At 38.8% G+C, this 15,979-nt stretch overlaps 2 protein-coding genes across 2 annotated transcripts in view; one reads left to right on the forward strand and one right to left on the reverse strand.

The window, feature by feature from the left end:
* Positions 1–2,806: 2,806 nt before the first annotated feature.
* Positions 2,807–10,973, forward strand: PDCD2 (programmed cell death 2). The gene is made up of 6 exons (XM_015819043.1): positions 2,807–3,101; positions 5,254–5,496; positions 7,963–8,103; positions 8,674–8,789; positions 9,549–9,665; positions 9,858–10,973. The coding sequence occupies exons 1-6, from the start codon at positions 2,807–2,809 to the stop codon at positions 10,014–10,016; spliced, it is 1,071 nt and encodes a 356-aa protein (XP_015674529.1). The 3' UTR covers positions 10,017–10,973.
* Positions 10,974–11,563: 590 nt separating this feature from the next.
* TBP (TATA-box binding protein) overlaps positions 11,564–15,979 on the reverse strand; it is a 7,369-nt gene continuing 2,953 nt past the window's right edge. Inside the window, exons 3-7 of the mRNA XM_015819044.1 lie at positions 15,648–15,735; positions 14,480–14,571; positions 14,127–14,294; positions 13,394–13,488; positions 11,564–12,284 (exon numbers count right to left, since the gene is read on the reverse strand). Of these exons, the coding sequence (XP_015674530.1) occupies positions 12,205–12,284; positions 13,394–13,488; positions 14,127–14,294; positions 14,480–14,571; positions 15,648–15,735 (523 nt within the window). The 3' untranslated portion in view covers positions 11,564–12,204. The remainder of the gene's footprint in view (positions 12,285–13,393; positions 13,489–14,126; positions 14,295–14,479; positions 14,572–15,647; positions 15,736–15,979) is intronic.

Below are 15,979 nucleotides of genomic sequence, written 5' to 3' on the forward strand. Positions count from 1 at the left end.
GGAATGTGTGCTACTTGCTGTTCTCGGTTGTTGCACATAGTCTTAAATGTGCATGGCATTTTTTTTTTCTTTCCTTGCTGTTAGGTTTCAAAAGTGGAACACATCACAATGGTAGGTCAGATCACTATCAGCTGTCCTCTCCTGTTCGATTTCTGCTTAGAACCATCATGCCTCCTGTAACTCTTAATATCCATAGACCCAGAATTAGTGAAAGAATCCATGGCAGAACTAGATGACCCCTTTTTCATAAAAAAGGAACAATTAGAGAAGACACATGAAGCCATCAGCAACATCTTCACAGGACTAAAATTCCTGGATATTGCCATCAGCAAAGGCAATGACTGCAAATTAGAAACATAAGTCTATCATAAAACCACCCATACTAAGCAAGTGTGTCACTAGAAAATAACAATCCAACCTCCCAAAAGAGAAGCTGTGTAAGGACATTATTCAGACAAGCATAAACACACTGCAGCAAGCCTGGATGTCAGAAAAAGGAAACAGATCATCTATATAACACCTTCCAATAAAATAAATACCCACGCAACTTATCAAAACATGCCTGACCCCTTAGCCCACTACAGCACAACCAACAGAAGCCATGAAAAGGATATCACTGCCATACATCAAAAACATCTCAGAAACAACCAACATAGTATTACAACCATAGTACACAAACCAACTAAAGTCCCCTAAAATGTCTTAAGTAAACCAAAAGACTCAATAACTTCAAAAATAAAAACAAGAGTCATCTACAACATACAATATAAGGGCTATTACAGCAATTATGTAAGATAGATTAGCTAAGCACATCCATGAACACCAACTGGCAGAAGATATGATGAAAACTCCTTAATTGCACAAGAAATTGGTAGACTTCACCGTAGTTTCAACTGGGAAACCATGAGCATCCTAGACTAAATTAGGTCCAAAAACACTAGAGAATTCCTGGATGCCTGCCACTCATCAACAGGCACACACAGATAAACACCTACATACCATTCAAAGCAATCAAAAAGTTAAAAGACCACAACATCTACTTGGCAGCAATCAACACCCAGATTAGCAGAGATGAACAAGATCAATACTAACCAACAATCAAGTAGTAAACAATATCCCAAGAAAGAAACTACCAACACAAAGAATCAAACTGTTAACAACAGCTTAATCAAGGAACCACCAAAAACAATCCCACCAACACTGACAGGGCAGGCCACACATATATAGAGAGAACAAACCTCATTCTTTTCTAGTACTGACGATGTTACCTGGTTGGGTAATGAAATGTCTGCAAGAAAATAACCAAGTTCAGAAATCACCAAGGACCCCACACTATAAGCCTGAGTAAATAGAATTCTAAATATTGGGGGAGAGGGGGGGAAGTAGCACATTCCAGGTCCTTTGTGAAAAAAATACTGCAAGCCCCCAAAGTTCCATGCTGTTTCAGTTCCCCAGTTCTCACTCCAGTCCTCATAAACAATTTAAAATTGACACAGAATTACAGCGAAGCTTTCATAGAATCGGGCTTGAAATGCTGAAGACTGAGCAGGGCAGTCTGCAGCATCAATACTTTGCTCTCCCAACTGGTAACAAGGCAAATGTAAAAGAGGCCAGCCAGGCTCCTGCCTCTGAGCTGCTGCTCATCTTGGAACATTTTTTTAGCCTCAACTTTATTCGAAAGGTAAATAAACATTATTTTACTTCCATTCAAAAGAAAAACAAGTGGCCACCTTTGCTATTGTACTACCTTTATTTCCCATACCTACAGATATAAGGGCAACATTTACACTCAGGAATTTGAAAACTATATTTTTGGGAAGGACTCTGATAATAGTTTTTATAACTTAAGCAAGCTGTCTGATGAAGTGAACTGTAGCTCATGAAAACCTACTGTACGCCTTTTACTATACTAAAAAGTGTTGCTTCCTGTTTTTTGGCCGGGGCTACCTCTGACTGTAAAATTTTATGCTTTTAAAAAATGGGATGTAAATAGAACTGCAAAAGAATTCACACTGATTAAATCGCACAGTTGGTGTTAGGATGATCTTAACAACTGCGGGATCCTGAGTGCTCTCTCTCTGGGTTGTTTTCTTGCAGACCTTTCATTACTCGACTAGGCAACATCATGATCCCAAAAACTCTGCCTCAAGACTCAGTGATCGCAGAATCCACTCTGCATGAACGGAAGACCATGTGCTTTCGCAGCGAGAAGACCGTCTTCCTTCCCCCTCCAAAAACTATCCGAGTTGGAAGATAGAATCAGAAAGCAAAAGTCCCTGTATCGAACTGATTGCGCAATTCACAAGTCCGATCTATGGGACGTGCCGTCGTCTTTCAGACTTGATTTGGAAACTGCTCTCAGTACAGAGCGGAGCCTTCCTTTATGCCAGGGCAACTTTACGACCTGTGGACTTATAAAGTCCCAGAATTCCTGAGCCAAGCCGTGCTGACTCAGGAATTCTGGGACTTAAAGTCCACAAATCGTAAAATGGTCACACCTCCTCTATCCCAGGGGTCCTCAACCTTGGCAACTTTAAGACTTGTGGACTTCAACTCCCAGAATTTTAGCTTTGCTGGCTGAGGAATTCTGGGAGTTGAAGTCCACAAGTCTTAAAGTTGCCAAGGTTGAGGACCCCTGCTCTATCCTGAACCGGGAACCGACTGCCAAGTGCAGCGGGGACCCGGACGGGTCAGAGAATCCGCCGCCCCGCTAGAGGCGCTCGCTCCTCTCGCCGCAGACTTGCCCGGCTACTGACATCTTCCGCCGCTTCTGGAAGCGGCTGTTGCCGATTGCTGGAAAAAGAAAATGTGCTCGCAGCAGGTCGAGCTGGGCTTCGTGGAAGAAGCGGCACCTTGGCGGCTGCGCAGTGACCAGTTCCCTTGCAAGGCCGGGGGCAGGCCGGCTTGGCTGGGCGAGGCCGGCTTGCCGGGGCCCTCTGAGCTGCGGTGCGGCGTGTGCGGGCAGCCGTGCGCGTTCCTCTTGCAGCTCTACGCGCCGGTGCAAGAGCGGCCCGAGGCCTTCCACAGGACCCTCTTCCTCTTCGGCTGCCGCCAGCCTTCTTGCTACCGCCCCGCCGGCCCAGCCCCGGGCAGCCTGAGAGGTGAGGGGGCGCTGCACGTGGGTGGGGATCGCCCTCTGCAAGAAGCGGCGGCTGCGACCCGAGAAAGAGTCCGGGGGCGCAACCGTCCTCCGCGTTTGCCCGATTGTGGCGACACAGTTCGAGCGTCCCCCGCGCAGGCGGAGGGGGCAGCCGAAGCATCTTTTTTTGCGCGTTCACTTGGAAGTAACTTAACATCCGAGGGAGCGTGCAGCGGGGCTGCCTCCTGAGAAGGAAACAGCTGTCCGGAAGTGGCTTGTAAATAAAATAGGTGGTAGTAAAATCGAGTTAGTTAGGTTTCAAAATGCAAAAAGACTGTTTTGGTTTTGCTGAACCAGTTTTCAGAATACTGTACAGCAGTGTTTCTCAACCTTGACAATTTTAAGGCATGTGGACTTCAACTCCCAGAATTCCACAGCCAGCAATGCTGGCTGTGGAATTCTGGGAGTTGAAGTCCACATGCCTTAAAATTGTCAAGGTTGAAAAACACTGCTGTACAGAATAACAGAGTTGGAGGAAACCTTGGAGATCTTCTAGTCCAGTGATGGCGAACCTTTTGCAACCCAAAACCAATTTATGCATCGTTGGGTGCTGGGTGTGTGTGGCCCATTGGCTGGGTGTGTGTGGCCCATTGGGTGGGCGTGGCTGCGTGGGTGTGTGTGGCCCATTGGGTGGGCGTGGCTGCGGTGGTAACAGCAGATGGGGGGGGGACTAAAAAGTTCAATCAATCAATTCCAACTTTGCAAGATCTTTTTTTTTCCCACGAGAAGTTGAAATTGATTGATTGAACCTCTTTTTTTTTTTGCACACGGCGGTGGAGGCCTAAAGCGAAAATGTTTTATAAAACCCAGCTGAAGGCCTAGGACCGGGGTGACGGCGCGTGTGCCCATAGAGAGGGCTCTGAGTGCCGCCTCTGGCACCCATGCCATAGGTTCGCCACCACTGTTCTAGTCTAACTTGTAACTTCTATCTTCTTCAATCTTATAGTTCAAGTAGGAGACCCTATATGAGGGGTACGCAACTTTGGCTCTTTTATGACTTGTGGACTTCAACTCCCAGAATTCCTGAGCCAGCACAAGTCATAAAAGAGCCAAGGTTGCCTACCCCTGCCCTATACCATTTCAGACAGAAGGTGATTCAACCTCTTTTTTGAAAAATCTCCATTGATGGAGCACTCCTCACATTGGGGACTCGCACCTTCTGTGCTCAGAGATTAACAGCGGACCTTTTATATGCAACGCATTTCTACCACTTATGGCCCTTTTTTCTAATAAAACATGGCTTTTTTTCTGAACTCCAGTGTGTAGCCTATTGATGTAGATCAATATGAGCATATTAAAGGAGACCACTGCAATTCCTCAGGTGCAACAGTACATTATCATGATCTCTTTTGGGGTTAATTCATAAATGTTTACTAATTCAGGTTTATAGAAATGAGCCCATTGTAGAGGGGATTTCTAAACACTCTGGATCATTGATTTTTCTCCCAGACCATTTCACTTTGCCTGCCTTCCCAGAAGTGAATTGTCTGGAATGGGACACAGGTTGTGATATTAAAAGTTAAGCACCCATAAAACTGTTGCCTTGGAATATAACTACACTGCAGAGACCAATATGTAAATACTTTAAATAATTGTGTGAAAGTATGTCTTGGTTATATATTGAACATCTGAAAGAGCAAAAAAAGAGCAGCTGATACGTCTTAAGTTTTAAAGTTCTTTGAAGTGCCACCTAGCAACTCCTTTATAAAGGAGCATGATCACATGTCCTGTGAGCTGCCCAGACTTTCTTAAGCAGTGGAGCATCCACAGCTTGCTTCCTTTGAATTGTTTACCAAGAATTTTGGCCAGCTCCTCAAAGAATGCACAGCTTCCCTTATCCAGATGGCTCTCCCCAGGTTTTCACCAGCCATGATACAGATCTCGCCTTCTAAACATTTCATTTATATGCTGCCTATTCTATTATACTACACTCTTGACATTTTTTCTATAGGGCCTTCAAAAATTAAATGGTCTTAGAATGCACAAATGTTAATCCCATGGCACCTCAGTGTTCTGTTTTGGCACAGTGTGGGCAGAGACTAAACTAGAATGACATAAGAGTAGTATGTTGTACTGTATTCATTTGTTAGATGATATTTTTTTTCTCATTTAAGTTTTTAGGAACCAACTTCCAAGAAAGAATAATACTTACTCTTATAATCCACCGCCTGAAGAACCACCTTTGGAAGAATTACCTTCTGTGAATCTGCAGCTAAAATGTGGAGCTATGCTTTGCAGAGTCTGTGGTTGCTTGGGACCCAGCACATGTTCCAAATGTCATAAGGCTCATTATTGTAGCAAAGACCATCAGATCAAAGATTGGAAAGCAGGACATAACGTATCATGCTTGCAGCCTGGTAGGTAGCTAGAAATACTCTTGAATTGTAAGAGCTCACCAAAATAATATTATAGAATATAATAAATATAAGAATGTATGTTGGAAGATATATAGTCCTTTGATTTGTGTGCATTAGCACTCTTGATTCTAAGAGAGTTTATTTTCTATGCTAATTGTAAAGAATTGGAAGTGGATTAATAATTTTATATGGCAATGTCTTTTTAATACCGTCTGTTGGTATCTTTCTTAGAATAAGCACAAATTCTTTAAAATAAAGATTTCTGGAGAAAAATAATGAAGAGTTATCTACATTTCTAGCTAATGGCTTAACTAGTGGTTTTATAAATATTTTGTTTACAGTAACATGTTTATTTTTTTTAAAAAAAGCAAAAATGCTAGTTTTAGCATTGTCAACTCCAGTTGGCCCTGCTATGCTATGGGGCCCTATTTTCTGCTACCCCAATTATGCCCTCTGGTTGTTCATTTGGGAGCTTTAGCCAAAATGGTAGTTTGCTTTGAAGTTTTTTGGACCTATCTTCATTCTTTAAAACATAAATCCATTGTTCAATTAAATATATATACTGTGGGGCTTTTTTGGGTTGCTTGATTTGGTTCATACATCACTCTAGGGCAGAAGTCATCATTTTTAAGATATAAGGGTCATATGTACCATATCGGAGGCAAATAAACCACATTTGGCTTAGTACAGTTCTGAGTGTAATCCACATTTGCTGTCTAGTAATTTTAAGATTTGTTTCACAACCCCACAAAGGTATATTTGTGTCAGGGAGAGTTGCCCTGATGGATGTGAGATAATGCAGTGGTGTCAGAGTTAAAGGGTTTCCCCACCACCACCACAGGCACCAAGAAACATCATCCTTAATTAAAACATCTGTCTCCTAATTCTAACCAAATAAAAGAGCAGAAGAGGAGGAGGATATTGTTGAACATCACTTAAATATGAGCCAGCAGTGTGCTGCAGCTGCCAAAAAAGCCAACACAGTGCTAGGCTGCATTAACAGAGGGATAGAATCAAGATCACGTGAAGTATTAATACCACTTTACAATGCCTTGGTAAGGCCACACTTGGAATACTGCATCCAGTTTTGGTCACCGCGATGTAAAAAAGATGTTGAGACTCTAGAAATAAAGTACAGAGAAGAGCAACAAAGATGATTAGGGGACTGGAGGCTAAAACACATAAGGAATGGCTGCTGGAATTGGGTATGTCTAGTTCAGTGATGGCGAACCTTTTAGAGACCAAGTGCCCAAACTGCAACCTAAAACCCACTTATGTATTGTCGGGTGCCGGGTGGGCGTGGCCCATTGGGTGGGCATGGCTGTGGTGGTAACGGCAGACAGGGTGGGACTAAAAAGTTCAATCAATCAATTCCAACTTTGCAAGATCTTTTTTTTCCCCGCGAGAAGTTGAAATTGACTGATTGATTGAACCTTTTTTTTTTTGCACATGGCAGTGGAGGCCTAAAGCGAAAAGGTTTTATAAAACCCAGCTGAAGGCCTAGGACTGGGGCGACGGAGCGCGTGCCCACAGAGAGGGCTCTGAGTGCCGCCTCTGGCACCCGTGCCACAGGTTCGCCACCACTGGTCTAGTTTAACGAAGAGAAGGACGAGGGGGGACATGATAGCAGTGTTCCAATATCTCAGGGGCTGTCACAAAGAAGAGGGAGTCAAGCTATTTTCCAAAGTGCCTGAAGGCAGGACAAGAAGCAACGGATGGAAACTAATCAAGGAGAGAAGCAACCTAGAACTAAGGAAAAACTTCCTGACAGAACAATTAACCAGTGGAACAACCTGCCTCCAGAAGCAGTGAATGCTCCAACACTGGAAGTTTTTAAGTAGAGACTGGACAGCCATTTGTCTGAAATGGTATAGGATTTCCTGCCTGAGCAGGGGGTTGGATTAGATGACCTCCAAGGTCCCTTCCAACTTTATTATTATTATTATTAGTATTATTATTATTATTAGTATTAGTATTATTATTATTATTAGTATTATTATTACATGGTGTGGACTGACAGTTCTATACATGTCAGGGAGGAGGAGACCCAGCAGGAGTAAGCAGGACTCAGAGAGAACTGAGAAACAAACTATTTGGTGAAAAGGATTGTCATTTTTGGAGAACAGATTAGTTGCCAGCAAGGACAGCTTGACAAAGATGCTAGAATCAAGTTTTTCCCCCCGTTCTCATTAACTTCCCTGAGATACAAATGAGTCCATAAGTGAAAACACAAAAAGTAGCTGGGAGAGGGAGTGGAATAGATAATGTGAAAGAATCCATTTGAAATTTTTTGTTTAAGGCTGTAACTGTGCAGTTAAAATAAAGCCACAGTATATAGTCAATATCATTGTAAATAGAGAATGGGGATTGTCTGGAAAGTTCCTGCCTTTTCTCCACTCTCTGACAAATGTGTAATAATAAAATCTAGGAGAAAGTAAATGAAGATACTGGCTTCTTGTTTTATAGAAGATGTAATTCCGGATCATAAATTTCTGTTCCCCGAGTATGAAATTGTAAGAGAACATGAGGAGTTGGATTCTGCTGCTGTCAGTGACACAGAGCAGGAAGATTTAGACAAAATTGAGGATACAACAACAGGTAATCTAGGTAAGAATTATGAATGAATGCCCATATTTCAAGGCTGTTTCTTAAATTAGCATTTATTTTAAATTGAAATATATCTTGCATTAAAGAATGTATAGATCTGCCCCCTAGCTTCCAAATGACAGCTTTTTTCCGAAGTTTTTAACTTAGACTTTGCTTGAAACAGTTAGTTTCAGACACATAAGTATGTTGCATCAGAACTGTATTGGCATGTAATTGCTAAAAACATCTGGTTCGTTTTCCTCTCATTTTGACATTGAAAGTACATAGCACTGTAACAGAAGCTGTAAGATGGATTTGTTTAAAAAAAATACCACCAAATTCTCCTATCCCAATTCAGATGAAAAGAGGAAACTCTTGTAACATCAATTTGCGGTCTTGCCCTCCATAATGCAGATCTCATTCTCTCCCCCTTTTTTGCACACTTCTAAGAGGGACACAATATTTTTTATTGATATTTTTTAAATCAAATTTCATGAATACTGATTCATCCCTGAGAGACTTAAGCCAAAACCCTTTTTTTATAAATTGCAGTCTTACAATTTAATTACTGTATGGTTTTTTTCCCCCCAGATGAAGCTTCTGAATTATTAGACGAGATGTCCTTGGAGATGATGGCAAAACATGAAACTCAGGAAGATAGAATTTTTCAAATATTCAAAGAAAGGATATCTTTGGAACCAGAACAGGTCTTTTAAATGTATTTTTCATGTCCATTAATGTTTTATACTGGTTTATTACTATGGGAATGGGATATTAATAATCCAGCCCAGAATTTTGTCACTTTGAATTCATTTTCTACTTCATGCTACCAAAATGATTAGACGGAGATTAGCAACAAATTAAACGAAACCTGACTAAAAGAATTGGATGTTGGGAATTGATCCATTAATACTGTTTTGCATGGAAATACTAGTAAGACAAAGACCATATTCACAACATGCTAAATCAATGTGAAAAGTCAACAAAGGAGTGCTTCATCCTTCAATTATATCTTAACCAAGAAAGGAAGTCATGTGAATCATGTAATCTTGGGCTGGTTGTCATTTCCATTTACCGAAATTGGACTCTGAAGCCCAAAAGCGTTGGTTTCAAAGTATGGCTTTTATAGATAGATAAATAGCAAAGGTTCCATATTCACATGATTGTTAAGCCATGCACATAGAAGGATAGAATGCAAGGGAGTGATGCACTTATTAACCCTTTACAATGCCTTAGAAACTAGGGCAGGTTTGGGGGAAAACTACAAGATGTTAATTACTTTAATGGAAGCATGCTTCATACAAACTTGCACCATAAGTAATTACATGGTACATATAAATGGGCATTTAATAAAAGATACTTTTCTCAAATGAACGAGAGAAGAATAATCTCTTAGTTCATATGATATATACTCCTACAAAATCTACATAATTTTATTTTCAATTCTGATTCTTCTTGAATTTCAGGTGATCAGATACTGCAGAAATGGAGATGGGCCCATCTGGATTTCAGGGTTAAATATTCCTCGAGACACAGATATTCCTAACTGTCAGTGTGGTAGTAAAAGAGTATTTGAATTCCAGGTATGGATGTTTGCAAAACTGCACATTAAAGACCATAAAGCTTCTTTTTAACACAATTTCTCTGTTTGCCTATTTTTCTCTTGGATGTTTTAAAAATTGATAATACAGTAATATATTTCTTTCTGGTTATGGATTAAAGTGATTTGACCACTTAGTTTTAAAAGCTCACTTTAAGTATTTTGTCTGTTTAAGGTGATGCCGCAACTTCTAGCTCACTTAAATGTCGACAGTCTTGGAGAAAGTATTGACTGGGGAACACTGGCTATCTACACATGTGCTGTGAATTGTGATCTAGGAAACCACTATGTTGAAGAGTTCATCTGGAAGCAGGACATTTCCAATTCTGTTTAATGTCTGCAAAGCTTAAGCAGTGAGATAAGTTTCTTCCGTTATCATAAATTTTTCTCACCTTTTTTAATATTCAACTGATAACAATGATCGCCATTGCTTCAACTTCCACATCAGTTATAGAATAAGAATATAAAATCAATCTGAGACCAGAGAGGTGATTATTTTGCTAGAACTTTGAAATGAAAAAAAATCAAATCATGATAGACATGATACATTCACTATAGTAAAGAATCAAGTGATAAATTGTTTCCACTGTTTATTTTCCTCCACCCATTCCTGAAACCTTTCCCATTGCCACCCTTGGTAAAGGATCTTAAGAGCCTGTCTGAATATGCTTTAGGTGAATTTGCTCTTGTGTTACCATTGGTTGCTTTATGGGAGAGATCCTCGTCACTTATTCTTCATTGTGCTTATTTTGGTTATAGTCTGGTTCAAAGGACTAACTACTTTGAAATATAATTTAACAAACCAGGAAAGTTTTGGCAAAACCAGGTGTGGAATGGAATTAGAAACACGGAATGTATAGTTTATTCCGTTATATAACTATGGAACTATAGTGGGATCATCCCATCCAGGCACCGATTCTTTAGTTTCTTTGATGAGAAATTGAAATAAAAGATTAGCATCCTTGAAACACAGTTTAGTAAAAAGGCAAATGAAGCACATTTTTAAAAAATACTCTTCAGTATGTTGGCTGGAATATGCCATTCATATTTGAGAAGACGTTCACTCATTCAAGAATCTAGAATTTTCACATTCATCCTGTTGGAAAAGATTGTTTTCATTAAGAAATTAGTTGACAATTCACAAAATGAATAATGGCTATTTGTCATTGCAGTGGAAATAAACCAGTGGAATGAGTCTTGAAGTACAAATAGATAGGAAACTTTAATTTTGAGTTCTAAGTTTCAATGATGATTTACAATGTATTTCAATAAAAATGGAAAATAAGCTATGTATATTTCTGAATACAGTATGTCCTATTCTTTTTATTGGCTGTGGTCTGACATCACTCATTATGGTTTATTGAAATTTTAGATCAATTTACACTGAAAACAATAGGATGGAGGTAAAGTCTTGTCATTTTGGCATTGAATGGCTCAACCTCTTCTACAGGAATTGACCATAAATAGGAAGGAAGGAAGGAAAGAAAGAAGGAAGGAATTTGAAGAGAAATTATATCTGAAATTCACCTGCTTGTTTTATAGGGGACGGATGAGGAAGAAATGCTTTTTTATTTGGCACTTAAATATGTATAAATCCCTCTCCACTCCAACCTAATAGGAATACAGTAGTGTGAGTGGGATAAGTTGACATGAGGGCTTTGGATATACAGAATTCATGTTCCCTTCTGGTACAACACCTGGTCTGCTTCATGTTCTTTTTTTTCTGCTAGTGGAAAGAACCAATTGGAGACAGAAAGCTATTTCTATCATTCTTCCTCTTAATACTGGAGGGAAAAACTGTTATACTGTAGCTGTAAGTCCTCTTTGAGATAAAGACCTCAAACTAAGACACTACTAAGAAACAACACAAAAATAACTTTGAACATTTCAAATAACATTACTTTAATACTGGGATTGTTAATAAAAATCTTATAAAAATCAAGTTATTTTAGCTATATGCATGCAGTTAGCACATTAAAACAGCAAAAGCAAAGATTGACCACAAATTTTACTATTCAAATTATTTAGTCAAGTAATTATACATTTAGAATTGCTTCACAAAATGAGAAATATGTACAGCCATTTGTCTTCACTAGCAAAGTTTCTGTCCTGCTGAACACTGGAAATGTAGGGAATGTGGAAGTAGGTCTAAAAGCATAAAATTAACATTTCTGATTATAAAATCCATGGTTGAAAGAATACTGTAACGCCGGGTTTTTAAATGTTGGATAATACAGTTTAGCCAGCTTGCCAGCATAAGACTCTCAGATTTTAAAAATTAGCCGTTTTAAGAGCCAGAAATATAAATAAACTGTTTTTCTTGTGTGAGAACACGGAAAAGCAATGCACAGTAACTTAGTGCAGACGAAACGCACAGTGATATGTTCCCTTCCCGTGAAAAACAGGGAAAGAGGCACTATCTGGGAAGATGAATTCCAAGTCCTGATGTGTGTGTTATTACTGTGCCATAATTAATACCTTTAAAAATGTACTCCAGCTTCATGAATAAGCACACGGAACTGTTACGTTGTTTTTCTGAATCCTTTTAAAATAGGATAAATATTTTCAAATGCTTCATAAATTTCACCTCTGACTTTTGCACCTACAAAGAAAGGAATATATTTAACCACTATGTACATGCTACAGAGATTCTGTATCATTAGTTTCCTAATTTTCTTAAGAAAGTGTTAACAAATTGTGTATGTGGAAATTGCTCATAATTCAAACCAGTGCATTGAATTCATAGAGCTATTGCTCAGCTGGTAGACCAGTCTTAATCTGGACTTCATAGGAGGACCTTGTGACAGTAACCTTTGGCAGTAACCCATGCCCTCGTCATCACTATCTGGTGATAAAATAATACTTAACATTTAATAATAATAATAAAGTTGAAAGGGACCTTGGAGGTCATCTAGTCCACCCCCTGCTCAGGCAGGAAACCCTATACCATTTTGCACAAATGTCTGTCCAATCTCTTCTTAAAGACTTCCAGTGTTGGAGCATTCACAGCCTCTGGAGGCAGGTTGTTTCACTGATTAATTGTTCTGTCAGGAAGTTTCTCTTTAGTTCTAGGTTGCTTCTCTCTTTGGTTAGTTTTATTTATTTAAAACTGGAGCAATATATGAACAATTCCTATGGCACTAGTTAAAAAGCCCTCTGGAAGAGTTTTTAACCTGCTTCCCGAAGGCCACCAGATAATGGAAGTCTATTCGACATAACAGAAGCCGTAGTAGAAAAGCATTTCCTCCTCCATTCCATAGTAACAGGGAGCTACTAACAATCGGATTCTGTTGAAAGAGGCAGTCCTACAGGTCCTGCAGCACCAAGTCATATAGGACTTCATCAGACAAAACTTGCATTCTAAATTGCACCCGGAAACTTACAGGCAGCCACGGCTGGGCCTGCAGCACAGGAATAGTGTGTTCACTGCATCCAGCAGCACATGACATGGCTGCATTGTGTACCAACTGTATTTTCTGGGGGGCTTTAAAGGCACATTAACACATTTAATTGCTGCAACATGTTAACACTACAGGACAAATAAAAATATTTGGGTATAAAATGCACCCAAACAGTATATTATAATAAAGTACAAAAAAGGAACAAACCAATGCATCGATATATTTGTATTTGTTAATTAGCTATTTGAAATATTTTTGGGGTATCTTTCAGTTTGCTATAGTCAGTGCAGTAATTTCAAATATGGCTTACCAGTTAAAACTACCTTTCCAGAAACAAATATGAGTAGTACAATTCTTGGTTTGATCATTCTGTAGATTAAACCAGGAAACAATTCTGGTTCATAACTGAAAGAAAAGTTCAATATAAGTAAAATGTAAAGTATTTGCTGAGGAACAGACATGCATTTTTTCTTCTGCCACACGTTGATTAAGCTGAGATGATACTAAGTCATGTTTTATGTACCCCCAGGGCCTATCTGTACTTTTCATTATTAGTGCTAATTCCTCAAGTGGGTATATACACAAAACTTTCAGGTAAAATATATACAAGACTGCACATAAGAATTATTGAACAATTCTACACTGTAAGGCCAAGAACATTTTAAAGATGCTGGGCTAGTGTGAAATTCAGATTTCACTTTTAGAGCTCTCAATTAGCAATGTATCGTATCTTACTATTCTTAAGGATTTAAATTACACCAATACATATCAACAGATAATCGATTTTTGTTTAAATAAAAAAGCTTTTTTGTTTCAGTATTGAAGAATCAAACACAGAATATTAAAGAACTATACAGATTTAAAATAGTTTGAAATTACCTATACATCACAGATACATCAGAATTGCCTACGGCTGTCCCTCTTTTGCATTCAGAGAAAGTACATAAATGACTCCAAAAAACTATGAGTAAATAAAACTGAGAAACACAAAATAAAAAAGTATTTTTAATACACATTTAAGATAACATCATTTTTTGGCCTACCTGCTAAACTGTTGATGTGTAAGAACCAATCCCTCAAGTCTGATAGGGAATTTTACATCACAACTGCCAACCATATTTTGAATTTTAAAATCCAAGAATTTTGCAGGAAAGCCCAACTTCTGTACAACTCTAGCATACTTTCTCGCAGCCAGCCTGGACTGCTCTTCACTGAAAAAGTATAAGATGCGTTGTTATTTCATCAAGGAAACTCTGAATGATATACACAGTTTGTAAATTACATACCTATTAGCTGGCTTTTATCAGAGTACCTGTGTCAAATGACCATATCTGTTGGGCCAAATGCTAATAAGTTAAATGGCTGTAGATAATTGCTTCGGCTTGGGCTTGCATACCTTTTAGCTCCCGTGCACACCATTTTTCCAGAGCTGAATATGAGGGCTGTGGTACGTGGCTCTCGTATTCTCATAATTACAGCAGCAAAACGCTGAAACAAGAAGAACACTTTTACAACAACAACAATAACAACAAATATCTAAACGTACATTAGTAAGTTGAAGTTGCACTAATCTCCATTCTTCACTTCAAAAAAATATTAAAACATCTACAATTACAAATACAATGTAATGTATCATATAATAATTATATTAGTTACCTTTGTTTGTTTATGGAAAAGACATTTCTCAAACTTCTTTGATAGCCAAAACATTGGAATAAATTTGGTTTGAGGGTCATGTCTAAGTTGAATTCAAGTAGAATAGACAGTACTTTTTCATCAAATTAATTCTAGAAGAGACTGCTTTAGGAATGCTTAAGTGAAAACAATTGCTTCTTGTTTTCATGTAATACTTCATTTCTTTGCAAAACTTTTGTTTAATTGCAAAGCTTTGCCCTTGTTCCTATGCCTTCTTTTACAAAACAGTTAACAAGATCTTCATCCCACAATTACTACCAGAAGGCAAAGTCACAATGTAGGTTGCTTGGCATGAGGTATGAACCCAGCCAGCTTTGTAAACCATTCTTTATGGCCAACTAGAGATGGGATCTACTAGTGCTGTCAAATGTTATCTTTTATTTTATCAAAACTACCATATATCACAACAAATGATTATATGGTTATATAGCAAGCCTTAAAATGACCGGACATATGTAGTGGTGTACAAAATTTAAAATATGAACCATTTCAAGCATGGACCCTCGTGAAATTCCAAAATAAAATGGGAAGCTCTGAGCATTCTAGGGGAATTTTGGAGCTCAAAAACTCTTTTGCAAACAAAACAGAGTAAATCTAAAATACTTTCAAAAGCATTGAAATAAGTTATTTCATACTTTACAAAAAGATTTGCAAAGTTTTTACTATAAAATGGCTTGACATAGTGGCATTGTTCTTTAAGGCTATTACTGCAGCCACAAAGATCTTTTTCTTGGCTACATTTAAAAAGCATACTCAGAAATCTCCTTTGCAGTAACTGAAGCAAGTCACGTGAGCTATCAGAAGCAAAAATAGCAAACAATCATCACTGATTAATCAAGATTAGTTGTTATCTCTCCATTATATCTTACCTTGGGATTGTATTCAGCATTACGAGCACGAAGGGCAATGGTTTTTAGGTCAAGTTTGCAACCAAGATTTACTGTAGACACAATATTCCTAGAGAGAATTTGCAGATATATTAGGTAATCTTAAAAACTTCAAATAAAGCCACCCTAGATCAACCCTGACTGCTCTTTAGAAGGCCAGATCCTGAAGTTGAAACTCAAATACTTTGGCCACCTAATGAGAAGGAAGGACTCACTGGAGAAGGGCCTAATGCTGGGAAAGATTGAGGGCAATAGAAGAAGGGGACGACAGAGAATGAGGTGGCTGGATGGAGTCACTGAAGCAGTAGGCGTGA

The sequence above is a fragment of the Protobothrops mucrosquamatus genome, unplaced genomic scaffold (assembly GCF_001527695.2).
Source record: "Protobothrops mucrosquamatus isolate PMUCROS unplaced genomic scaffold, P.Mucros_1.0 scaffold853, whole genome shotgun sequence".
Lineage (NCBI taxonomy): Eukaryota > Metazoa > Chordata > Lepidosauria > Squamata > Viperidae > Protobothrops > Protobothrops mucrosquamatus.

Bases quoted from the DNA above. Each gene is read 5' to 3' on its own strand.
- PDCD2 (XM_015819043.1), top strand. From the start codon at position 2,807: ATGTGCTCGCAGCAGGTCGAGCTGGGCTTCGTGGAAGAAGCGGCACCT. The intron at 5,497-7,962 runs GTAGGTAGCTAG...CTTGTTTTATAG, and splicing joins CGTATCATGCTTGCAGCCTG to AAGATGTAATTCCGGATCAT. The intron at 8,104-8,673 runs GTAAGAATTATG...TTTTCCCCCCAG, and splicing joins TACAACAACAGGTAATCTAG to ATGAAGCTTCTGAATTATTA.